This window comes from Scomber japonicus, chromosome 23, assembly GCF_027409825.1.
Source record: "Scomber japonicus isolate fScoJap1 chromosome 23, fScoJap1.pri, whole genome shotgun sequence".
NCBI lineage: Eukaryota > Metazoa > Chordata > Actinopteri > Scombriformes > Scombridae > Scomber > Scomber japonicus.
In genome coordinates this window covers 17,182,604-17,209,704 of record NC_070600.1, presented here as the reverse complement: position 1 = coordinate 17,209,704, position 27,101 = coordinate 17,182,604, and the positions used below count along the sequence as shown (strand labels likewise).

Below are 27,101 nucleotides of genomic sequence, written 5' to 3'. Positions count from 1 at the left end.
TTTTATGTACACATTTTAGTTTTTTAGTAAAGTCTCTAGAAGCTATAGCTGTCGGATACACTTAATGAAGTAAAAAGTAAAAAGTTTCCTTCTGGAATTTAGTGGAGTACATATATAAAATAGGAAGTTTGTAAAGTAGAAAACTGAAATACTCAAGTCTTATCCAAGTACCTTAAAACTGTCCTCCAGTACAGCATTAGAGTAAACGTAGTGCAGTGATACCTCCCACCGCTCAGAACTGCAGCTGTCTTGTTTTGAAACTCTTGGACCGGATGTGGATTGCAGCGCTGACATCAACTGACAGTAGTGTCAGTCGGTCGGTCGGTGGTGCCGCTGCTGAGCAGAAAAACGGGGAAAAGACTTGCAAATTGGCACCACCAAGAGAACTAACTCTCCAGTTCAACATAAAACTCTGAAGAGGAATAAACCCGTTTTCAGGTAAGTCCACTTTGAAACGCGTACGTGGTACATTTGAACTTTTTTTTAAATGCTGGGGCTAACATTAGAGCTAAGGTGCTAACGATAAAGTTAAGGTCCTTTCCCGATGGGAGGAGGTTGGTCATCAATTATGGTGTTTTTTATAAATTAAAAAAAGTATTTAGCAAGCATAAACTACTATAAAGGCAGTGCTGATATGTAAGAGTGAAGTTTAACTCTCCAAGTTAATCGAGTAATCGTGTAACTTGGATAGTTAAAGGATATTGAAGGGTCCAAAGACGCAGCGCTAACCCTGTCAAGTCAAGTCATAGTTTGCATAATGTCACAGTAATTAATGTTAGGTTTTAATATGGGGCAGGTTAATTCATGTAGTTGCCTTCAAGATGTTTCACTTGGAACTGTGTAGTTTTTCGCAGGAAGAAACTAGTGCTTCATTGCCTGCAGTGATAAAAAAGGGCGGGGCGGGCTTCGCTAGAAAAGATAACCTCCTGGTGTGTGAGTGTGTGTGTCATATCATCCTGCATTATGCTCTGCTCACAACATGACATCATTTTATTCATTTTCTAATGTGAGATCTGGCTCACAAGCAGCTGCTCCTGCCTGCCTGGCTGCCTGCTAATGCTCTCCGGTCAAGTCACTGGTTTTAATTTGCGCAGTGTCAGTTAGCTGCCAACTTCACAGTCCTCTTGACTCCTGTGCTGAACATTTAATATAAGAAGCATTAAGAGAAAGACATGTTATGTGGGTGTCAGCACCAGTTTGATCACTTGAAGTAGGTGTGTGTGTGTGTGTGTGTGTGTGTGTGTGTGTGTGTGTGTGTGTGTGTGTGAGCAAACTAAACTCATGATACTACCATGAATCAGTGGAAGTTATCAGTCATCACTGTCATGCAGCTGGGTTAGTTAGACAGAGATGTAGTGTTTTGAGTGGTTTGTGTTTGTTACTACCACTTGTGTTGCCTGGGTAAAGCAATAGCGGAAGGTCTGGTTCCTTCTTCTTTTCTTTTTTTTTTAACTTAGGGGGGCCATGTGAACTGATTTCTCCGTCACAGAACAAGAGCTAAACTTAGAGTGGGTATTCTAGTTTAGGTTTGAAGGCACTGCTTTCTATTTAGAGGGATCTTTATTGGAACACAAGCAGCAGTTAAAGAGATATGAGCTATTGTCAAACAGGATTTAATCATCTAAATCCTGCAGCCTTGCCAACATATGTCTAAATGAGTGTGAAGGAGCCTCCCCCTCCTCAAAGCAGTAATTGATAGATCTTAGACAGCATAAAGACTGTTTATCTACACGTCCTATAATGACTGTGTGCTATCACAGTATTCACAACAGAGTGTTAATGATCCCTCTATTTATTGATTGACAGAAAGACAAATGAAATCATGTTTAAACTGGTTCTCACCTCTCACCTCATATTTGGCTGTTTTTTCTATTCTCCTATGACAGTAATCTGAATAACTTTTGAGTTTTGGGCTGTTTGTTGAAAGAGACGAATAAATAGAGCGTGTCAACTGGGCATTTCAAGAATTTTCTGACAAAATTAGAGTTGAAACAATTATTCAGTGAGTTGAATGAATGAATCAGATTATTTTGATAAGCATTCACTCATTTGAGTCGGTTTTCAAACAGAAATGCCAAATATTTGATGGTACCAGCGTCTTAGATGTTCATATTTGCTGCTTTTATGTGTTTTATTAGTTGAAAAATGTATATCTTTGTACTTTGGATGGTTGGTAAGACAAAACAAGACATTTGAAGATGTCATCTTGAGCTCTAGGAAATTATAATGAGCTTTTTTCTTTGCTTTATGACATTTAATTGACAAACAAGTAATGAAGTAATTGAGAATAGAAGATGGAGCTTAAGCCATGATGAAAATAATAATGATCTATTTAAAAACAGTAAAGTAACTCCACAAAGATTCACATTTCAACTGTCTTTTGTGAGAGGGTTTACTATTGTTTACATACTGCGCACACATAACACACCCTCTGAAGGCCAAAGGGTGAAGCACATGAATTGTGCTTATGGCATTTTCCTGAAAGCTCTGCTCCTTTAAAAATCCATCACATGAGACACACACTGCTCAGCGTGCAGGAGAGGGGCTTCCACAGGAAAAAGTGCGCCCGTCGGTGACATCAGGATCTCCCCTACCCCGTCATGTAATACTGAGTTTCCCTCCATTATGTTCACATACACGCTGCTGGCCTGTCCTGTGGAAAATGCCTGAAAGTGTGGAACAAATGTCATTGTTTTTCCCTTGACCACAGAGCAAAAAGAGAGGAGGGGTGGGATGTTTCTGAGCAGGAGGACCGGCCATTTATGTCGAGGCTACAGTTGACCTGGTGTTGATGGACCGGTGGTTTCATTGTGTGGTGTTTTTGGAGACTCTTAACTGTAGTATACACACATCAGATAGACCAGTAACCAAAAAGGGCTGCATCCCTCTTAAGATCAGCAGTCCTGTGCAGCTGTTGAGCTCACATGAGGAAGGAGGGCAGAGGTGATTGACTGACAGAGAGAAAAGAAAATCAAGGTCATGACCTGCGGTTGCCATGGAAACTTGTGACTTTTTGCATTTGACAGAAAGAAGCAGAAGAATGAGTATTAGTATTTTTCTTTTCTTCTTTTTTTTTTCTCTCCATACTCCATAGCTCAGTCAGGATTTAGCAACGTCTTGCTGTGAAACCGCAATATTGAAGGGATAGATGAGCTCAGCTGCACTCCCCGCCTGCGAGATATTGCAAACGTTTTATGCAACAAAAGAAGGAAATGGAAACAGAGAAGTAGCTCCTGATGGGGGAAAAAATTGCCTTAGGTCAGATAAGCAATTTTTATGTGATTAAGACTTTGGCAAAGTAGTATTTTTTCAGCTTGCTTGTGTTATGTAATCACTCTTTTTCCTGCAACCCCCATGATTAGCATTTGTGCCGATTGTTTCAGTGATTTTCCTCCTGAATATCAAGTAGCGGTCAGTAGGGCTGCAGCTGGAGATAATCAATACATCTGCTGATCATTTTATCAATTAAATGATTGATTGATTGATACCCTTTACAGTTCCTTTTAAACCCACGTTGTTTTTAGCCTACCTCCAACTATCTGACATCCAAATATGTGTAATGTACTTTCACATAAGCCAAAGAAAAGCTGTAAGGTGTCACACATGTTAAGCATTTTACAACAACTAATTGTGTAAGTAGTCATTTAATGGTTCATTTTGTTATCGCTTTTGATTCATTGATTAATTATAATCAGCAGACACACACCTGGCTTATCAGTTCAGGCCTATAACTGCTTTCCTACCAGGGTTATTATTGTTTTACGATGCCGGCTACCGCATAACACACAAGACTAGCTAACTAACTAAAAACTAACTAAACCCTGTTTCCAATAAAGCAACAAGTCAGTTCCTCTTCTTCCATTTAAAACCCCAGAGAAGGAGGTCACGCGTTCTCATCTGGACAAAACCTGAAGTCTACGTGGGTTTTCTTGCTTGTGTTGATCCAGTAAACAAGGCTGTGAGGTTTCATTGTGTGACACTGTAACCCTCAGGATAACTTCTGACTGTTCACACATTTCCTCTCTCCTGCAGTTACTGATTAGTGAGGTCGGCCGGACGGAGGCAGAATGAATCGTCGAGATTGTGTCTGACATTAATGTGGCGACTGGCGACGTCCTTGTTCTCTCTGAACATTTGATAAGAGTTTGTTCTTGACTAGGGTTGCAAATGGGAGGAAAATGCCCAATACTTTTCTGGTAAATTTCTGGGAGGTTAAGCTCGGGAATTTTAGAAATATTACAAGTTGGAAGCTTTCCATGGGAATTAATGGGGATAAACGGGGAAATTAACTGGAAATTTGCGCTAATACATACAAACTATATCAACTCTATACAATACAATTTTTTTTGACTGATTTATTTGTGATTTTTCTAACAAATTTAAGTTCCCTGTTATAGCAGTTTTGTAAATTTCCAGTTTATTCCGGTTAATTCCCATGGAAAGTTTCCAACATTGAAAATTCCCAGAGTATCCAACCCTATTGTTGATGTGGTGAAATTTTAAAATATCCCACAGACACACACTGATCAGTCACAGCCTGGTTTGTGTGCTGGCACTCTGATTAAATTTTAAACAAGCAGCTCTAGGGCAGGCGTGCATGTGCCTGTCACCTGTGTGTTTTTGTGTGTATGTGGATCCTTTTGTGTTGTGGATGGTGGGAAATATATAATAGGCCTCTTCTCTTTTCGTCACGCCATCTTTTCCAAACATTTTACACAGCTGGTCTGCTTCCTTTTAGTCGTCTTCATCCCTCTCTAATGTTGCGCCCACTGTTAAAGGTCACTGTCATCTCATGTGGCTGTAGCTCAGACGTGACTCAGGCCGTCTCGCTTCCAGCCGTACAGTACAGTATCCATTCATGTGCTTTTAATAACTAACCTGGTCGTCTGTGTCACCCTCTGGCTCTCCTTCATCATGAATCATCATTCACCAAAAATAACCAACACCGCTGTCATTTTGTTTAGCTCTCTCTCTCTCTCTGTCTCTCTCTCTCTCTCTCTCTCTCTCTCCTTTAACCTCCAACTCAGGCTGATCCACACAAGGTAGATCACACAAATTATTGTTTTTGTAAATTAGGCAAAGATAAATAGTGGCAGTGTGGGAACTCGCTCAACGTGCCAAGGTTCAGTTTAGGCATGGCAGCGCTGAGGAATGCATGTTTCACTTCTATCTTAAGGCTGCTGTCAGCAAGCAGATTCCAGCATGCTTAGTGCATTTACTTATCAGCCTTTACTGAATATAATTGTGGTGTTTGATTGCATAATCTCTAAGCCTGTAAACCCCTATTCAGCCAAGTTAGAGAAGGGGGGGGAATTCACTAAAGTGCTTCTGCAGTCTTGACGCAATCACGCATTTGTATTTGCTTTTCACTTGATGTGCAAACGAGTAATATAGTCACCCAACACTTTTTTTTTTGTTGCTTTGTGCATAGCAGCACACACACACTGTTGAATTTTCCAGCGTTCTCCCGTAGAGCGACGCAGCCCGAGTGGACTTCAGACCTCAGCTTAGTCAACAGTATTGTTTACAGTTCTGGGTCAAGCCACGTTCAATTGTTTAACGCAGTCCCCGTGTCCTACAGAGCCAAGGGTGTGCAGATGTTTGTTCCTGTTTCACGTTGATTACATCAGACCTGGAAAAACAAGCTTTTGTCATGAAGGAATCCCCTAATACATTGTTTTATTGTAGCTTAAGTTAATTTCCATTCATCTGTGTCGTCAAAAATCCTTTCTAGACATGAGCTGTATCGTTATTTGAAGATATCCATAACACTAAAGATTGTTTCTATCTCCTTTAAAACATGAAAAATAATCCTAAAAATATCCTTTAATTGATATAACGGTTATTGACATGATGTAACCCAGTGTCAATTGGTGTAACCAGTATTTTTAAAGAATAATCTGATTATATACAGGAAAATAAATGTGAACTAAAATGTGGAACAAACCTGATGATTTTTAACAGTATTATAAGATATTTTTGAATTGCTTGAAATCTTGCCAACCCTTATTAGTCACTGACCCATACATGTGGTTAAAAGCTATATGATATTTGATGATCTGTCAGTCATCTCAGTCCTACCAAACAAGGAGCATGCATACTAATAAATGAGTCATTAGACTACACACATGGAGGCTGGTTTCCATGTTTAGAGCAGATATTTGTGGCTCGCTGCATGTGTCCCTTGTGTGTCGCTCTCTTGTGCTGCAGCAGTGATGCAGGAACGAGGAATATGGACAGCTGCTAGGGGAGGAAAAGGCACATGGACAAGAGGTCAACCCTGCTCTGGATAAAGCTAAAGTCTTTCTCTCACAACACACACACACTTCAAGTTGAATCTGATTAATCGATCCGTTTCTCATCGGTAATCACTTGAGAATTTGGCGGACCACACAGCACGTTGATATTAATTTGAGGCAGACAGACAGTTTAGTTTAGTTTAGTTTGCACAAGTTAAAATTTACACAAATAATGACGGATAATAAACGGTCCAGGGAGAGGCAGGCTTATTTTAAAGTCTCCACCTAAAAATGTTTAAAAATTCACAACAGAAAATATGACAACATAAAAGTGGGGGCAAACCAAAAAGCTGGACTCTTGCCCAGTTTGTATACACTGTGTGTGTGTGTGTGTTTGTGTGTGTGTGTGTGTGTGTGTGTGTGTGTGTGTGTGTGTGTGTGTGTGTGTGTGTGTGTGTGTGGTCAAAGTGCTTGTAGTGCTCTCCAGAAAGGCGGATTTAGTTGAAAACTTTGAGTTTGTTTACCCTGAGATGAGAGGAGAAACTCTTTGGGTCTGTTGCCATGGTAACCGACTGAAGCTAAGCAGGTTTTCATTGACCCTTACATACTGTTCACAATAGTCTCTATACATCATTTCTGAACCACAAATCATTTATGAAAACCTAATCAGTCATTAATAAATTGGGAATGAATTTTTACACTTTTTGTTGATTGGGGGGGGGGGGGGGGGGCATTTACAATCACACTATATATCTGTCCAATGTTACATAACACAGGAGACATTATATTAAATGTATTTAATATAGTATTTTTTAATAAATATGAGTCAAACATTTTTATTTTTTTAATGAATTATTTCCAATTTTTAAAATACATTTTGGGTCACATTAGGAAAAGTCTTCAAATATCTGGAGAAAAGAAATGTTTTTAAGGTACATTTTCTTCTCTCAAATGTAAAACTGGGTCAAATTAGACCCTGAACAGCATGTAAGGATAAATAAACCCTCGAGTTTCACCTGTCTCTCTCCTCCCACTCACACAGCCAGACATGCCATCTCATTTCCTCTTTCATTCAGTCCGTATCAAAGCTCGTATCATCAGCGGAGGTTTACTGTCTGTCAGAAGTCAAACCTGCTCTGATATTGGTGTGTAAAGTTACGCTTCAGTCATTTCTGTGAACATTGTGTTGACATTCAAATATTGCAGCTCAGAATAACACATCTGCATGTCCTCTTAGTATGCAAGACAGGTGTCAGTTTCAGTATGGAACTTTAGACACGTGGCATCAATGAATCCTAATCACTGTTGATTTGATGGGTTGGACTGATTGACTGTTGAGCCAATATGCAAATACACATCTAATATTTAAAAATCACTAAACACATTATTACTGGATCACACTTTGTGTCTTAGAGAAGAAAAAAAACACCTTAAAAACTTTTCTTTATTTTCCGTATCTTTCCAAAATCTTTCATTATATTTTCATCTCCTCCTCCTGTGTTTTCCCACTTGTCAGATGAAAGCTGAACAAATGTATTTAAAATGTAACGTAGGCTAGGCTGCAGTCAGATTGCATTTCATCATCATTAAGGAAATGTAAGTCTGTTAAATGATGAATGAATGATTAACACTGGATAAGATGTCACTATATTAACTTATTGACACTTGCCTGCTCTGAGTCATGCTCTTTTTTTTTTTTTTTTTAAGAAAAAAGTTCCCCTTCCACACATGCATTCATATCTCTACATCCACCAGATTAAAATAGAGGCACGTCCTTTTATTTACCCGTTGCCATGGTGAACCGTAGTATCAGAGCTTAGAGATAAATATGCACCGGCCACATTCACATGCATTCATATCTCTAGGCAAGGCAGGGCAAGGCAAGGCAAGGCAGCTTTATTTATATAGCGCATTTCATACCCAGAGGCATGCTTTACAGAAAAACAACCATGTAACTGTAAGAATTAGATGCATAAAAAACATAAAACCCAATTATAAAAGTAAAACAAAGTACTAGAAAAATGGAAAGAGAATAAAAAGCTTGACTAGAATAGAACATAAAATATGAGAGTCTACATCCACTCAATTAAAATAGTGATCCCACCTTTTATTTACCCGTTGCCATGGTGAATCGTAGTACTATCAGAGCTTTTTTTTTCCATTCATTACGCACTTGTTCAACTCAGAGTTGATTGACCCGACTGATCAGCTGTTCTGGACTCTGAAAACTTGAGTTTCTCATCTCAGGGGTTAAGTAATCAACTGAGTTCAAACTTTTGACTCAGAGTTTGTTGAACCTGCTTTCTGGAATCATGATTACTTCAAATCTGACAGCAGACGGAAAACAAACTTGATGGCTTGTTTGCAACACGAGATTCTTGTTTAAATGACGTATAAGTAGAGCTTGGGAATATTAAGAATACATTGCGGTAATTATAATAACGTCATAATATTGTGTTATATAACAATATTAGGGCTGTATCTAACAATCTGTAAGGTTATCTGAGTAGGAGTTTCTTTAAAGTGGCACAAAATAGTTCAAAATGCACAATTACAATATCCAAATAACTGAAGGGGACTTCTTCAAATGTCCTAATCCCCCAAAATATTAACTAACTAAAATATTAACTATAATATTTGACAAATGGCAGCACATCATTGCATTTGAGCAGCTGAAAACAGTCAATTTTGGGCATTTTTGCTTAAATTAAATTCAAAAACTATTATAAAACTCACTCCTAATATATTTTCTGGGGATCAAATAATTATCAAATTACTATAATTGTCTTAAATATTGTAAGGAGCGTGGAGTTCAAATGATAAAAACTTGCAGCTCAGTGAAACTATGTTATCTCCACATGAACTGTACAAAGATATGAGTCAACTACTGCATCGTCATATTTTCATGCATCACTCTCATACGAGATGCTACATACAAGATTACATCTGCCATTCATGAGGAAGTAGAGTTTAAAAAAAACAACTTTTATCTAGAAACGATGACAGACAACATCTGTTTGTGTGTTTGACTGACCTGATTGTAAACCACAAACACAGTTAAAGGAAAGATTGTTCATGTGCCTCCCCCCATTCCTGCACTGACCACAATACCAGCCTCTGTCCCAGTGTTGGCCTGGAGGGCACGGGCCACTGACCATTGACCAACACACACACACACACAGACACACACACACACTCTCTGTCGCCTCATCCTCGCTGTCTCTCCGCTGAAAGAGGCTCTGTTCACACTTGGCACTAAAACCCAGCTTGTGTGATCCAATCAAGTGGAACGCTCCGATTTATGGATGGGAATTTAGTGGGATATTATTTAAAGTGCAACTGACTAACAATCAGATAAGAAGTAAAAGGAAAAGATGAGGAAGAGAGAATAATGTGGGTGCTCCTTTTAACCTTAATTTAATTGTTACTATTAATACACAGGACACCTGCAGCTAAGCAACCAGCCTGTCAGATGTGACCCACTCTAAATATACTGCTCATAATACTAATACAATACACAACAAGGTCACAACATAACAGGTTCAAAACAGAGCAGTATTCTCATAATGTGCCACTCATACACCATGAAAGTATTATTTAGAATTTAAAAAGCATGTTTATTAAGTTACATTTGGTTTTCTTTAAGTTTTATTTCCTTTATTTCAGCACACTAGTGGTGGGGATCAAAGTCTGGTGGGAAACACTGAGACATTTTTATATTTACTCCTTTTTGTTGGCTGAAAAGTAGTCAAGTTTGAATATAGTAAATTTAAAAAAAATACAGGACTCAGCATAATAAAATAAAATATCTACCATGTGTAAGTTGTTAATTATAGGAAATACATTCCCCCCAATGATGAATGCCACTAAAAGCTAAAAAATATGAACATAAACTTGATGAACCAGCTGCAGTCATGACTCATACATAGTTAGGAAAACCTTGAAGCCTTTTAAGTGTAAATAATGAAGGATTATGATGTAAAATGATTAAAATGTAGAGTTGTAGTAATGCCGATAGTCTGGTTTATTTCCAGGATTGTAAAGGATTGGCAAAAATAAGCCTAGATTTTCAGCCTATTCCAGCCTAGTCATTATATTTTATTTTATTTTTGTATAATGTATGACTGAAATAAACCATTCATTCATGTCACATGTAACATAAACGCAAAAGCTCCTTTGAATGGATTATTACGTATAGCAGAAAAACCTCTATCAACTCGTGATTCTGTTCATCATCACTTCATTTATCACTTATCCAGACAGTTAATTGTTCTATTATTTGGCTTTCACAAATGTTGAGTTGTGTAAAATCATACATTTTCTCTTGAGTAACTGATACATTAACCCTTTACGTACTGCTCATATTCTGACTCATAATTAGTCTCTACACCGATTCACATTCACACATTTCCCCATCACTCATTAATAAATGTTTGATTTATTCTTAATGAAGCTGTCAGAGAGCAAACATAGAGTTTATCTATAGAAAAGACATTCACAATCACTATTTTATGGTCCACGATATGCTGTTCTCCAGGGTCACAGTAGGAAAAGTCCCCCTAAAATAAATGTGTATAGTTTTTTGCAGCTCTCAAATTTAAAAATGGGTCAATTTTAACCCCTGAACAGTATGTAAGGGTTAATTGTTTAAGCTCTATTGAACACACACATTTCTTCTGTGTATTCATCATCAGTCATCGTTTTCTCAGATATAAAATCGAGCTAGAAAGTCAATTTCAATCTCAAGCAGCCACTTGAAGTGAATCGGAGATGTGTCTGCCTGTCACAATCTCGACATATACGGTTACGAGACACCAGATCTGAACAGAAGAAGAAGAAGAAGCAGAGGCTGCCAGCTGATGGAGAGAAAGAGACAAGGAATGAGAAAGTGAGCGGGGAAGGAAGAGGATGGATGGAGGAGAGGAATGAAGGGGGATGAATAAAGAGGGACTGTTCAGGGGGGTAGCTGTTGAGTTTTAGAGTGATGGACATGAGGAGAGAAGGGGAGGGGGTATTAACAGAGGACTGTCTGTGGTAGCAGTCGGGGAGGAAACGGAAGCAGCCCGCTGAGTGCTTCTTGACACTTTCTTTTTTTCTCTCTCTCTCTCTCTCTCTCTAAAAGTCAGTCATACTCAGAAAGAGAAATCCGTATGCTGCAAGAAACCGCTGTGGGTTCAGTGTGTCGTGTGTGGAGGGGGGCGAGGTTATAGAAATGGAGGTAAAACGCCCACCTGTTGCCTGGATTATCAAACCAAATCACACACTTTCCCTTTCTCCTCTCCTCTCCTCTCTCTCTGTAGTCCTCTGAACTCATTCTTTCTTTCTCACAATATTCCCCCTCTTATCTGCGTCTCCTTCACGGCAGCAGTTTGTGACGAATGCTGTTGTGACAGCTCGATTGTGTGACTGTGTTTCAGCTGTTGGTTTCACAGAGACACAATGTTTAACGGACTGATTCAACGATGCGTTTCCCTTCCTCTTTGTTGCACAGTTTTTCACGTTGGAGCTTTTCTTGAATGTCACCTTATCTTCCCCCCAGCTTTGAGCCAAACTGGATCAAAGCTAGGGGAAAGGTTAAGCACCGTAGTACATCAGTTTGTAGTTCATTTCAAATCTGTTGGGGTTTTTTCTAAGTTTTGCAATAAAAGATGTGAAAAGAAGATGTAATAAAAGAAGTTTTCAAGAAATCTGCAACTTTAACACAGCAGTATTTACTTTTTTTTTCAATTAATTAATTAATTTGCATGCTATCACAAATAATGAAACCTGCCTCTAAGACACCAGATCTTTATGTGACTTCTTGATCTCTTAAAACTTCCCATTATTGAAAAGTGAGCCGCTTTCAAAAGAAATGTAAAATTACCATTATACATTTTATTTATTCAATATTATACAGAAGTTAGAAATTCATCACCTTCTGTAAAGCTATAAAGAGCATGTTTATTTTACTTACTAGATGAATAAATGAATCAATTAATAGATGTGTTTTTATTATAGCTGATTCATTTTCTCTTTTATAAATACATTAATTGTCAAATAATTTATTATTTTACTGAAAACAGTTTTCCTGCTAAGACAATATGATAAATAACACTTTCTGGCTAAATGAAATGTTGTTTCCAGATGTAGAAGTTGAGAAGAGAGGTTGTATTAATCATATTTAATTAAGCTTATTGATTAACTGGGCTTTTCTTATGTTTTTTGGCAGGCCCTACACACTGAGTGTAACTGAGGGCAGCAGCGATGTCGGGCTCCTACGATGACTCCATGATCGATGTCTCCAGTGATAGCTTCTGGGAGGTGAGCAGCATGAATTCCTTAAATGCTGCCTGCTCTTATATATATTCTTCAATAGTGAATCTTCATGTCACTATAAACTGTACAATAATGTCATAGTACAACAGGATACATCTGCTAAGTGCATCTTCTGCAGTCTTCTTGACCATAACTAACCTTTCTCTATCTTTTCTGTCTGTGTCTCTGTTGTCGGTTCTCAGGTCGGTAACTACAAGCGTACGGTGAAACGGGTAGACGATGGCAACCGACTCTGCAACGATCTCATGAGCTGTCTTCATGAGCGGGCACGCATCGAAAAGGCCTACGCTCAACAGCTGACAGAGTGGAGCAAGCGCTGGCGGCAGCTCATAGAGAAAGGTAGGCAAGAAAACCCAAGCTGTACAACGAATTGTGTGTAGCTCTTGTAAAATACTGGCTGAAAATTGGAAATACACAACATTATTTAATTTCACTTTCCTGTCCTCAGGACCTCAGTACGGGACCTTGGAGCGAGCGTGGTCAGCTCTGTGCACGGAGGCGGAGAAGGTGAGCGAGCTACATATGGAGGTGAAATCAGCTCTGATGGGGGAAGACTACGAGAAGCTGAAGAACTGGCAGAGGGACGCCTACCACAAACAGATGATCGGCGGCTTCAAAGAGACTAAAGAGGCTGACGATGGATTCCGCAAAGCTCAGAAACCCTGGGCCAAGAAACTCAAAGAGGTGTGGATTTCAGACTACTACAGGAACACAATGGAAAATACTCAACTAGTATAATGAATTTCAAATAGTAACACCTTTAAAAGCAATTTCCATCAATATTGCTACAGGCTATAAACAGTCACCACAAGCGAGTTATTTTTCTCGTTGATTGCAGCCATGACTATTCATTTTACCCTTCAGTTCACATGATCACATACTACTGACTCACCATTGTTTTCTTTTCTCTCCATGGCTACCTGCTCGCTAAACACCAGAGCAGAAGAACTATTATAACCTCTTAGTGTTGCTCTGTATGAGAAACCAAATACCAGCCTCAGTGTGCCAAGGTGGCAGCCAGATATCCTCCAGCTCTTTGACTGTCAGTTGACAGGAAGGAAACTGTGAGCGCTTTTAGGCCGAAGGACACCTCTCTTAGTTCAGAGTCGGGTCAATGTATTTCCTACTGCACATTTTATTTTAGCGGCCTCTTTTCAAGGCAGAACACACATTCCTTTCCATTTGTGTACATGCGTTTAAAATACGCGTGTGTTCAAAGCTGCTCACCCTTTCTCAACCTCGAGGATCCTTGCCCTCATTCCCTGTGTGTGTGATGTCACAAGGGGAGGGGGTGGCGGCATCCTGGCCATGTCATTAAGCAGGGACTGAACAATACAGTGTTGTAACAATAGTGATTTATTGATCTAATACACAGACGGGTACAAGTGGTGGAGGGCAGGGAGGAAATGAGGCTAATTAACTGGACCAGAAAATGGGTAGCTGTCATGACTGACATGGACAGTAGGTCAATAGAGACTCATACACTCTTTATAAACTGGGTGCAGTGTTTGCCCAGACTTGTCTTCATGAGCCCCTGTGTGTTTTAGGGGATTAACATTTTGTCTGGTGCCTCTTATGTCAAGTTAGGCAGGAGGACATGCTGTTCTCCTTGTATGTTAAGTGTCCCCTACTTGGCCACATGATTTGTTCAATAGGGACAAGGCTGCTCTGGCCTCGGCCCAAGATACACTGGGCACTGCCCAGGACACACACATGAGTTTGCTTCCTCTTTTCTTATCTGCTGGGCTTTAAATATAAACAAAGTAATAGAGGAGTGGTTTATTCCTCTTACCATAAACACATCACATGTAAAACTCATAAGCATGATGAGTGTTTTCTCCTCATCCTCCTCACATGTTTGTTACTGTCTATTAAGAGTCATCTGGATTATGTGTCTGGAAGCTTAAATGATCAAGCTTCTTTGCGTGGGATGTTGGTTGGAATCATCCCAAAAATAACAAATGACACAAACTTAGCCTTGTTTTTATTTACAGCAATGAAGCATGTGCTATTAGTGCTATTTATAAGATTTTAAGATGAATGACATTTCCTTAAAGAGTTCTTACATAATGGCAAGGAGGCAGTAAAATTCATGCACATTTTGTGAGAAGATGGGTTCTCCAAAAATATGATAATACTGAACTTCTTATTCATAGACAATGTTTTCATAAACTCTTTTTGTAACAGACTGTAGGGGACTATTAAGTGTACGTATCAGCTACATGAAATCAATCCACTTTAAATATAGAAACTGTCTCAGTATCATTCTAAATATCAATGTTTCTGCTATCAGTGACATTGGGCTTGGAAGGTGTAATTTCACCTTAAGTCAGCTGCCTGTAAAGTGAGACTCCTGTGGTTTTTTTGTGTTGCCGTAACACTGAAATCACTGTTGAAGAAAGGGGCCTCAGTAAGGATAGCTTACTTATTATCTCACTGAATGTTCAAGAATTTTAAACAGATTGGGTATGACATACACTACAATGCAAGAGGCACCTCAATTAGCATTACTGTAGATCTTTTCTAAAACTGATTAAACACTCCATGTTTTAATCATTTTGAGACATCAATTATTTATAACAATACATTATTTAACCTGCACATCAGTTAGCCTGCTCTTAGTTTAACTTGTATTTGATTTTCTTGGTGTCTCTACAGATGGAGATAATGAAGAAGTCGTACCACTCTGCTTGCAAAGAGGAGAAGCTGGCAGCCAGCAGGGAGACCAACAGCAAGCTGGAGAGCAACAACAACCCTGACACCCAAAAGAAGCTCCAAGAAAAGGTGGAGAAGTGTCAGCAGGAGGTGCAGAAGGTAAGGCTTTTAAAAAATGAGGAGGAGTGTGGTGATTTTACTAAAAGATCGTTTTTAAGTGTGTTTTAATTGTCGCTCCATCCTTTCCTTTCTTTCATCCAGACTAAGGAAAAATATGAAAAATCCCTTGAAGAGCTCGACAAGTTGACCCCTCAGTACATGGAGAACATGGAGCAGGTGTTTGAGCAGTGGCAGCAATTTGAAGACAAACGCATTCGCTTTTTCAGAGAGCTGTTGCTAGAGGTTAAACAGCACCTGGACCTCTCAACCAATCACAGGTCAGACATTATCCAGTTTTCAATAAATTCAAGGACAAAGGGATAGTTGTGGGTATTGCAGCTGATTACCGTTTCTGTGAGCGATGCCAGAGATTTCCTGAACTGCAAAGAAAATAAATGGCTTCTTGTGTTGTCTCCGTAGATTCCAGACAGTTTACCACACGCTGGAAGACACAGTCACTGCTACTGATGCTGAGGAGGACCTAAAGTGGTTCCGTTCCAATCACGGCCCTGGCATGCCAATGAACTGGCCCCAATTTGAGGTACTATACTACTACTCTATTTATACTAAGAAAAGAGAGGGAATGCTGAAGTTTTGATGTGGAAAAATGGAGCCAGATCATCTAGAGGGGTTCTCAAGAGGCTCCCAAAATGTTTCCCAAATGTTTTCATGTCATTGATCCACCAACAGATGCACATCAAGTTATGGTGCCTCGCTTTATTTTTGTCCAAGGGACTCTTAAGGGAAGATTTATGTTGTTGTTGACTTGAATATATACAGTAATAGTCCATATATATTATTTAGTGAGGTAATTATGAATGAATTACAGTTCTTCCTTATATCTAGAGTACTTACCATCTCCACTTAAGGACCACTGAAGTTCTCCCAGGCCCAAATGTGACAACAACCAGCCAAGAGAACCTGGAAAATTGAAAATAATGCTGAAAAATGATGCTGGAAAAAAAAAAAACCCCGCCAAGGATAGCTTTGCCATGTTATACTTAACACAAGCAGGAGTTATAGCCTAGATTTGGGGAGGGGGGTTGTCACTGATGTATGCTGTTTGGCAGCAGGGATGGGAGTAAATCTATCCTCAGCGGTCAGAGTGGCAACGAGAAGGATGAAGTTTATGTCATCTTCCCGACAGAAAGTGAAATAAGAAAATAGGGAAGGGAGGTAAAGAGAAGCTGCATGCGCTTGCAATGCTACAATTTATAGCGCTGTTAAATGCTTTTGCAGGGAAAGGTGTTCCAGCAGGGCGTCTTCTTTCACTTCCATCATTACCAGACTGTTTTTCTTACACCGGCCAAAACAATACTCCAAAATAGCAACACTATCTGTCTTGCTTTTTGGTCCAGCAGCATACACATCAACAAGAAACTTAAATGAACAACACTTTTGCTTTGTCCATGTAGCTCTTTATAGAAGCTGTAGAAATCCCCTAAAATACTTTGATGATAACAGTCACGGCTACATTCACAAGCTAACATTTCTGCAGCTTCTAGTATCTACAGTTTTTAAGATCGGACTGTCATTTTTCGCATTAACCTTGTTCCACACCTGCTTCCCTTTTCCCCGTGTCTGACAGAATGTGGACTGGTCCCATCCTCGCTCCTTTACGAGAAGGTCCATTTTAGTGAGTTGTGCATGAGAGAGCTGTTCTGTCACAGCAGCCATGGGAGGGCGAGGGTCCTTCTCACACTATAACTCTCACTCCTTACTGCTTCCATTTGTGTGTGTTTGTGTTTGAGGTGGTTTTGTTTTTATCTTTGATACATCTGGCCGCAAATAATTTAAAAAAAAACAGGCCTGTGGTTCACACAGGATGTTTATATATAGTGTCTATTCCTTGGTAACAGAATTACCAGAAATACTCTATACTACTTTTACCACAGCTCTCACTTTAAGTTCTTTCTAACCTCTGAACTCTGATCCCTCATTGGCCTCCCCATTAGTCATTATTCCTACCCATGTGAACCCTGTAGTGTGTCACATGATGCCACCACGGCCCATCAATGTCACAGGGTCTCAGAGGTCAGTAGCCAGACATGAGTACAAACCTTTGATCTTTTAAAAGTCTGAGAGGTCTGGTACATCAGAGGGGTCAGATGAGCACTGGGGAGAAAGCTCTGAGGTCATCATGTGTAATTTAAGAGGGGCATTATGGCTGCTGTCTGAATCATGTTCATTTATTAGAGACTTAAAGCAAGATTGACAGCAAGCAGCCATGTTGTGATTGTTGCTGGAAATTTCCACTTACATTCAAATAAGCTTTTAATTAATTATTAAAAATGTAGGCCTGGTTATAAAATGAAATGGAAGAAAATAGCTACACTATATCCATTATCGACAAAAATAATGGCCTTTTCTATGACAGTGTTGCTGTCATTTGATGGGACCATCTTTCTACTGTCCCTGGTTAGCCTCTGGTGGAGGGGAGGTTTTCTGGTGCTGTGTTTCTTTCAACAGGTGATGGATGCTGTACATGAGTTCATTTTAACAGACTTGCATTGTAGAGGATAAACACACATGTAAGGGTGGAAAGCTATGGAAATCTCACAATTCAATCTGTTTCCAATTGAATTAAAAGAAAAGGGGTGCACAATTTTCAATCTTTTGCTCCAGTATACTGTGTACCAAACTAGACTGCAGATTAACTGCAGTAATTAATGTATTAATTCATCCAAAAGCATGTTACAGTCTCCTGCCTGTATGAGAATAACAAACTGAGGTGGTCTGCTGTGTTGTTAACGTCACGTTTCCAGCAGTGGAGAGCCGCCTCTCTGCTGCACCGTTAGTTGTGGGGAAAGCCATCGCTGACCAACACGGTTAGCAGGAGCAGGATTTCTGAGGTGAAACAGATTGAGTTATTTTCTTCACCTCAGAGTTGGTTAAAGTCGTGAAATACCACAGTGTGTTGGTCAGTGGGTTGGTTACTGCTCGAGTCTGCTGCTCCGCTAACTTTAGTCTCTGACTGACGGCATAGAAAGTAGTCACAATATACTTCAAGTTTGTCTCACAAAGGTAATTCTTTAGTCATTTAATCAAAACAAGTATAACTATAAAATAACTCTCGTGAGTGCATGCTGTAGACTGTCTGAGTGCGTTAGTGCCCTCACAGTTGAGTTCAGCCTTTTTTCGTTCTGTCGATTTCACGTTATTAACCAACATTTAGAAAATCAATTTCTGACATTTATGAATCGATGCAAAATTGTTCACGTTCGCATCTGAGAAATGATTTTTCCCCCCACAACTATGTATAGTTTCAAAATCCAGAGTCAGTGTCACAGCCTGAAAAATGTTTCACTGATTTCAAACTGTGTTGAAGTGTGTGTTTTTCTTTGCTGTGTGCATATCTATGAGATGTTCTCTCACTACTGGCTGTGACGCTTTGAACCAAGCTCAACCACTCCAGCAAGCAAGCAAGCCTGACTCAAGTCAGAGGTGCAATATTTGACACGAATGTGTGTGTCCACTAGGACTGGTCCGTAGACCTGAACCGGACCCTGAGCAGACGAGAAAAGAAGAAGCCATCAGAGGGTGTCACACTGACAGGCATCAGTCAAACTGTGTCAGACCAGCCTGTTCAGCCTGCCAAGACCAGCAGCAGGTAGATATTTGATCACTCACTGACTCACTTTTTCTGTCTCTAACAAACACACACACTCTTTCTCCCTAATCAGACTTAAGCATCAGGGATAAGCGAGTGCACCACACATGGCATCTTCCCCCTTAAGGAATGCTTGTAAAGCGTTGCATAAGGGATTCTCCGGGTGTGACGTGTAGTGGTACGGCTGTTTCCCCAACAACAGTAAACATTTTCTTACAGACTGTTGGGAAAGAAGTCGTTCTCAGGAGACTTGAGTCCACTGGTACATAGTTGAACGTGTGCCAAAAAAGTAATGTGGAAATATTACTCTCACACACAGAGACATTCAATGCATGAATATTGGTGCTGGAAAGTTAAAGGAAGGACAGATTAGTGTTTAAATGACACACCTGCACTTTATCCAGTTCTCAATCATTTTAAAGCACAGGAATATGATTCATAGACAAGAGAGAAAAAGCTTGGAAGACTTCCAATATTGATCTTAGATACACAATCTCTAATTGAACTTCCTAATGATAGGTAATGTAATAAAACTACTCTGTCCAAGTTTATAGCTGTTTGATTGGAAGTTTTTAATAACATGGTGTAATCTTTTCACACTGAGATAAGATAGGAACTTTCAGTCATGGATGTTGTAGCAACAGCAATAGGAAATAACAGTAGCTCATGGAAACGACAACAAACAGCTGATTAAGATGAGGACTCATGATTACCTCATCACGGTAGAAAGACACCATACATTCAGCGCACATAGATCATCATCATTACATTATGTAAAGATGTGAGCGTCTGTTTGTGTTATATTTATGAGGATTTAAGTGGAGATGCATGTGATTTTCCTCGTCTCTCTGTCTGTGATTGAGGAAAAACACTCAGCCTTAACTCTTCACATTCCTTTGCAGCTTGGTAATGGAGTTCCTTGAATTCAGTGTCCAAACACCTGCTGCCTGCTCATATCAAGACATCAGTAGAAAGTTGTGTGCGCGCGCGTGTGTGTGTGTGTGTGTGTGTGTGCGTGCGCATGCAGAAATCACAAAAGCGCCAGAGGAGTGTGTAGAGGAGTCAACAAAGGGAATGTCAGGCACGGGAAGCATTTGACCTCTTAACTAGCGAGAGCTGACTGCCTCCCCCCCCACACACACACACCAGCAAGCCACCATTTACAGCACATTGTTTTCCTGTCATTTCCTATATGTGTGGGTGTAACTGGTGTAAAGTGTGTGTAAATACTACGAAGCAATTTGGGCTTAGATGTGTATCATTATGTAGTTACAGAGTACTGACCTCACCAAAAGCTTACGACTTATCTTGATTATAGTGTCAGTAGCTTGTAGCGCTCATTCGTATGAACTTATCTTTGCCCTTTTTGATATTTCTGCAGCTTAATCGAACACACGCCAGATAAGATGTTAATAGTCTTTAAAAGAAAAAGACTAGACTCATACCTAGGAGGTCGGGTTTTATTTGTTTATCTGAAACCATCGAAAGTTACATTTTGCCAGACTCCCATTAGAGGAGTGTTTGGTGTAATAACTCCTCAGGCTTAACTCTGTGAGCGTGGCATGACTGTTCAAACAAAGGCGTTCACATTACTTTTCGCTTCATACTCCCAGGAGCCGCATGATAGCTACTTGCTGTTCGTGGTCCAATAATTCTGTAAACAGGGAGTAGAAACTTTGTGTTTCCTGCCGTACAGGTGGAGGGCTAGCACAAGGTTTTTGTTCCTTGATGTGGAAAGCGACAAAAAAAAAAAAAGGGTTCACGTGACTTACTAAAAACAATAGCCTGCGTTCACACAACCCAGCGCTGACAATAAACTGTCTGATGTGTTTATTAGATGAGTGATGCTTTCATGTTTTCATAGCTTTGTTGTAATAAGGATGTGCAACAGCTGCGGGTTTCACTACAAACGTCTATGTGCAAAACAGATGTTCGTGTTGTCATGGTGTCTTTTAACTGTGTTTTTTTTTTTTTACTTAATTGTAATAACTTGTTGAAACTCATTATCAGCCATTATTAGTACAGAGAAATAAAAGAATTAACACTGTTGTTTTATATATCACTTGTAACAAAGCAGTCATTAACAGGTCGTACTGTTGCCGTGCCTGTCGAGCTTCCTGTTTCCACACATGCATTTTACAGAAATAAAGGCAGCAGGTTAACCTACCACGTATTAAGTAACAGTAACCTTCATCTCACACAGAGACAGACAAAAACACCTTCCCATTACTAGTTGATTTTATCAGTTGTAGTATCTCAACTAATTTAGCTTAACATTAACTCCATCTGTTGACTGTGCTGAAAACTGCACATCATCACCAACTGATTGGTCTTAACCCTTACATACTATTCATATTCAGACTCTTTACAGTACCCCTCATTAGTCGTAGTCTCTACCGAATTTCTTCACAACAAATTATTTACAAATACATCATCAGTCACAGATAATAAGCAAGATTAATCCTTCATGGGAGAGTTTATTAGTCAGTTTTTACACTTTTCGTTTATGGAGAAAAAACATTAACTATATTTTTGTTTAATAAATATGGGTCAAAAACACTCAAATGTTTTTAAGGAGTCATCAAATTTCAGGCTAAAAGTAAGAAGTATTTAGAGTGTATTTACTGCTTTCAAATGTAAAAATGGGTCGAATTTGACCCTGAACAGTATGTGAGGGTTAAAACAAGAAGTCTTAAGTACTAGCTTAATGGCTACATACATGACCTAATGCTAAAAGACTGAGACCAACCCAGCTATAAAGTCAACATCCTTATCAGCTGATAAACCTTGTTGAAGACAGAAATAAAGAAACACCGTTGTTCTTGTGTTATAGTGTTATGAATATTTCAGGGGCCCTGCAATGCCTAGTTACGGTTGCTAAGATATAACTGGACACTCACTGTTTGGGGAGAAGTTATGCAAATGGCTGATTGAGTGTTTCATCGGAGTATATTCTTTTTTTAATAGGTCAGAATATGAAATATAAAAAACCTTTGTTCGGTTTCATCAATTTGTCCGCAGCTCATTCATGTCACAGCTGTGTCATCATATATATATGTGTGTGTGTGTATGTGTGTGTGTACATGTCAACAACCCATCTCTCACTGTGTCCCACATTATCAGCCTGACTGTGCCTACTAATACGGCGCCGGTGGGCTCGAACCCTTTCGAAGACGACGAAGACGAGGAAGAGCACGAGGAAGAGACGGCAGTGGAGCAGCAGACCACAGTCAACCACATCAGTGTGAAAAAAGAGGAAGTTAAAACGTTGGTGAACAGAAGATAACGTTCGGCGCACTTTCCGCCTCTTTCTTTTCTTTTGTTTTTTTTTTGTTTTTTTGTCTTTTGTCTCATGGATCGCCCGTCGTGCCTTCGTTGCCTGGTCTCTCTCGCCTTCCTTTGTCTTGGATGTCAGTTATTTTGCTCCCCTCCTTCTCTGCATCCTTCTCTACTCCCTCAGGTAGCAGGTTGCTCTGCATGGTCACTCAATGGCACACAAAGCCAACGTGTGCCACTCCCTAACAGTGGTAGAACATCACACGTCATGAGCTTGGGGGAGCATGTCTCCGCTCTGGGAAATCCATCATCTGTTTCTGTCTTACAGTCAGACCTGAATATTGACACACTCATACACATGTATAACATATAAATTAGTCCTTTTTTTTAGTTTAAGTGCAGTTATCAGACAATTAATTGGTTGTATAATTCCAAAAGAACCCTGAATAATGTTTGTAGTAGCTTTCAGTACAGTGTTGTAATTAAGTTATCAGCCTTTCAATACTTTTATTGTTGGCTTAAATCAACTCAAATATTTACTTAAGGGCTGAAGAAAAAAAAAAGGCAGGAGAACTACAGTTTCAATAGTACATTATTAACAAAAGCCACTGAACAGGTCTGACTGTAAATCATTTATACGTGCCAGTGTGCATTCACTGTTTTTCAACTTTGTGTCTGTCTTGAGTTTTCTTGGGTGTTTAGGTGGCTCCCTCTGTTGGCCATTGAGGTTAAAAACTCCAATCATGCATTCCCAACAATGATTTTTTTTTTTTTTTTGTCTTGCCTGTCGCTGTATTGTTCCTGTGCCCTTTTTGGATATGTTGTCATGTCGTTTTTGTTGCATTGCTTTTCCCCCTCAGCAGCGTTGTGCACTCTTAACATAAAGTTCTTGCTCAAAGTGGCATCAAAGCAACTTCATTTATCATTCTTGCTTGTAGCATTGATGCAATAAGTAAGCATGTTTCCCTTCTCACTTAAGACTGAACTGCTTGAGGGAATGTTTTTCAGGATGAATCACAAAGCCGTCAGTGGATTCGGAGATGCTTTTCGTGTGTTTTGATTGTACTTTTATTTTTCTGGCTTTTCTAACTTGGATCTTTTGTTCTCGCTTTCGCCTGGCATGCTGGATTGTCTCCGCTGATGTTCCTGAAGGATCCGAGATTAACATGAAAATGCGTTCTCTAAACGGCTCTTTTTTTTCTGTCTGTCCGTCCAGTGCTAGCAGTATGGAGAAGACTGCCGACTGGTCAGACGAAGACACGGGCGCTAACCCTTTCTCAGCCAACGGTGACGGGAATCCATTCGAGGACGAGCCAACTTCTCCGGTAGTATCGGTCGCTGTCAAAGCCCTCTATGATTACGAAGGACAGGAGCAGGATGAGCTGAGCTTCAAAGCAGGTACACACATACAGGAGTAGTATGAAAGAGAAAAGAGAGGAAAGCTTTTTAAATGTCTGGGATCCAAATATTCACCCTTTTCCTCTTGCTTCTCCAGGGGATGAGTTCACCAAAATTGGCGAAGAAGATGATCAGGGCTGGTGCAAAGGCCGGCTCAAGGATGGAAAAACAGGCCTCTATCCTGCTAACTATGTGGAAGATATGCAGTAATAAATTATGACGAATGAATGAATGTGAAGAAGAAAGTGGCGTGTTAAGAAATGACAGTGTGGCTGGAAACAAGAAGACTCTGCCTTACTTACCTTTTTCTCCCTGTTTGTGAAGACTGGACTGAGTGGGGGATAAGGACAGATAAGAGCGGATGTATATTCTATTAAAAAAGACCACTTGAGATACTGTTGCTTGCTACACATTTTGACCCTCATAGAAACTAAAGTGCAAAAAGTGGAACTGAAAGTTTCTAGATGATCCCAGGTGAGAGAAAAATTGCTGTCAGTGTAAGATTTGTTACTCAAAGCAACAGTCGTCTTACAGTCCAATTTATGCTGTTACAAAAATAGATAATCAACTATATATTAGATAAGACTCACTAAAAATGTATGTGTGAATTTATATATAGTTTAAAGAAACACTGGGATGACAGTGACAAATTGTCTTGTTACATGCAGCCTTAACATGCAAGCCACTATGGATTCATTAAGGGAGATTACCCTCTTTATAACCATAATTATCTATTTTAGGTTTGAAACTATTTCTGAAGCTGTTAGAATTGAGTCCATAAATGTTTATCAGCTTATCCTCTGGATGAAATTAGTCAGATTGAACTTTGATTTTAAACTATATTGTTCAATCATTCCTTTTCAGGGTTGTTTTTTTTGTTTTTTGTTTTTTTTTTTGTTGTTTTTTTCCATTCAGTTCATAACTGTTGTGGTTATTCAATAAGGAATGATTAAAACCAGTAGAGCCTTATCCTGACGTAGCCTTCATTTAGCTCACAGTGGGCCAGATTTCCTCTAGTCACTGCAATTGAATGTACACTCACTGATTGTATTTTCTCACTTATTAATTGTTCACTCGTGCCGATGTTGGATCTTTGCAACCACTGACCTGCCCCCCCCCCCCCCCCCCCACAAATAACTGTCCTCAAAGCCTTATATAAAAATATCTCTACTCTCTGTTGATTGTAGATTGTAATACTTTTTTTTTTTTCCATGCAACACTGAACATTTTTCAGAAAACTTTTCTCACTTGAAGCTCTGTGTTTTTAAGTCTCTCGCTTGTTTTTCATACATCAAGTTATGGGATGGGAGAGTATTTTAGTGTTTGTTTATTACAAGTCAAGCAATAAAACTCACAGTCAAGTATGGTGTTGTTATACATGCGTGTAAATAGCCAAGATTAAACATATAAAGAACAAATTAAGCGTTGAGATGCAGATGATTTTTAGGTGGACAATTGATGATTGTTAATTTATGATGCAACAAGGGCTTTTCTTCTTCTCTTGTTAGAATGCTGTGACTGAGAATCAGTTTGTACAAAAATTGAATGTTTTATGACAAATATCCCTTGAATCTGTTATTTTGTTATATTTGTACATATGATTATTTTTCTCTTTTCCAGAAGGCCATACACATTTTAATTAATCAACAAATACTATGTGAATAATTGCTATAAAAAAAAAAAATGTTGCCATAAATCGTTATACCTGATTCTACATGTGATTTGATCATCAAGTATTTTGTCAGCTTGCCTGTTTGGAGAGATGAACTGCAGGCTTTGCACTTGTGCAAGCTCCAAATTAATTAATTGCATAGTTTATCAATGAAATCAACAAAACAAGATCTGCTATTTGATGCCTTCACTGAGTTGTCTCTTCTAATAGTGAGAAAGGAGATGTTTTGTCATGTTTTCAGGGCACGCTGTCATCGGACACAGCAACGGCTGTACTTGCACAGTAAGGTTTGTAAATGTTGTCCCACGACATAATAAATGAATTTATTGGAAAAATGTTTTGCCTTTGTCTTTGCTGTAACAGGAATAGAGTACTTACACTTCACATGTTTAACTTTTCTTATTATTTATCATTTACTGGCTCGAATAAGAGTTTAAAATCTATCTTTAAATAAAGTTATTAAGATTTTAACAGACACATTCACAGCTTTTCAGGTCTCTCTTATAAACAACAGTCAGATGCCCAGATGAACATTAAATTGGTGTTTTCTTTCCATAATCTTTCTTCATGTTCATACTGGCATTATAAAATCCCCTCTGTGATGATGAGGGCCAAAGATAATGTGAGTCTTCAGCTGTCCAAATGAGTCAAATCAAGTACATATTGTTCAACGTTACTGTCTTATTTTGTGCCAAAGTCCCTCTTTTTGTTACTATGGCAGCTCAACAGAGAAACACCCAGAGGAAAAACAAATAGTGACATTTGATGCTAAAAATACTAAATGTTATGACCAACTCAGACTTCTGGAACCTCATATAAGATTTAGATGAACTTTGAAGAGGATCTTTTAATTGCCAGTATGAACAGGAGGAATGATTACAGCAAGGAAAACCTCTTTTAGTGTTCATATGGGCACCTGACTCTTGTTTTAAGACAGACTTGAAAAATTGTGAACCTATCCTTTAATAATAATTTGATGGTTGTTGTCAGTTCCTTGCAGATAAACCTAAGCATGCAAAATATGTGAAGCTCAGTTACTTGTGAAAATATTGATGATTACAAAGGGGGTTACATCTGAAGTCAGACCTTTAAGATTTTGTTCAGGAGGTTTTTTTTCCTCATTTTTTAAATATTTAACATGTTACTCACTATATATATATTGCTGTTTTTATTATTTGAAATCAATATTTTGTAAGTAAATCATGACATGGCCTTATTTGAAACACACATGGGCTTAAGCTCATGCCAGACTTTTGACTTTTTTCATAAATTATATTTATTTCATATTCCAAAATCTATATGAAGTAATGAATACATTTTCAAATTAGAGATAAATCTAACTTTATAAGAAATTATCTCTCTTATAAATAATGTCAGTATCCATGAAAAAACACCTGGACTTCGATTTTGGTGAGTTTAATGGGTACACTTACCACACTAACCCTAACCCTACCCTAGCAGCTGAAAACATTTGTTAGAAAATTAGAAAAGTAATCAAAAAGTAATAAAATGTAATAAAATGTAATAAACTACATTACTTTGATCAAGTAATTGAAATAGTTATATTACTTATTACATTTTAGATAGGATCACTAGTAATCTGTAACTTATTACATTTCCAAAATAACCTTCCCAACTCTGTTCTTCACAAAAATACATGTAAACTAAGCTGGAGCAACAGATATCACGGTCAACTACATTACCCAGAATACCTCGCTACAATAACACAACCACGGGTCGGTTGCAGCCAATCAGAGCCCGGCCATGATGTTAGCCT

General features: G+C 39.0%; 1 protein-coding gene across 2 annotated transcripts; it reads left to right on the top strand.

Moving 5' to 3' along the window:
- The first annotated feature begins 312 nt into the window (after window positions 1–312).
- Window positions 313–25,659, top strand: pacsin2 (protein kinase C and casein kinase substrate in neurons 2). 2 transcript variants are annotated; one of them, XM_053344190.1, is made up of 11 exons: window positions 313–438; window positions 12,448–12,539; window positions 12,737–12,893; window positions 13,003–13,238; window positions 15,213–15,368; window positions 15,471–15,646; window positions 15,789–15,909; window positions 18,848–18,978; window positions 22,102–22,245; window positions 23,471–23,652; window positions 23,750–25,659. In XM_053344190.1, exons 2-11 carry the CDS (start codon window positions 12,483–12,485, stop codon window positions 23,860–23,862), a joined length of 1,473 nt encoding a protein of 490 aa, XP_053200165.1. In that variant the 5' UTR covers window positions 313–438; window positions 12,448–12,482; the 3' UTR covers window positions 23,863–25,659. The 2 variants fall into 2 exon arrangements, with proteins under 2 accessions (XP_053200165.1, XP_053200166.1); XM_053344191.1 differs by lacking the exon at window positions 22,102–22,245 and having other exon boundaries at window positions 23,750–25,491.
- The last annotated feature ends 1,442 nt before the right edge of the window (window positions 25,660–27,101 follow it).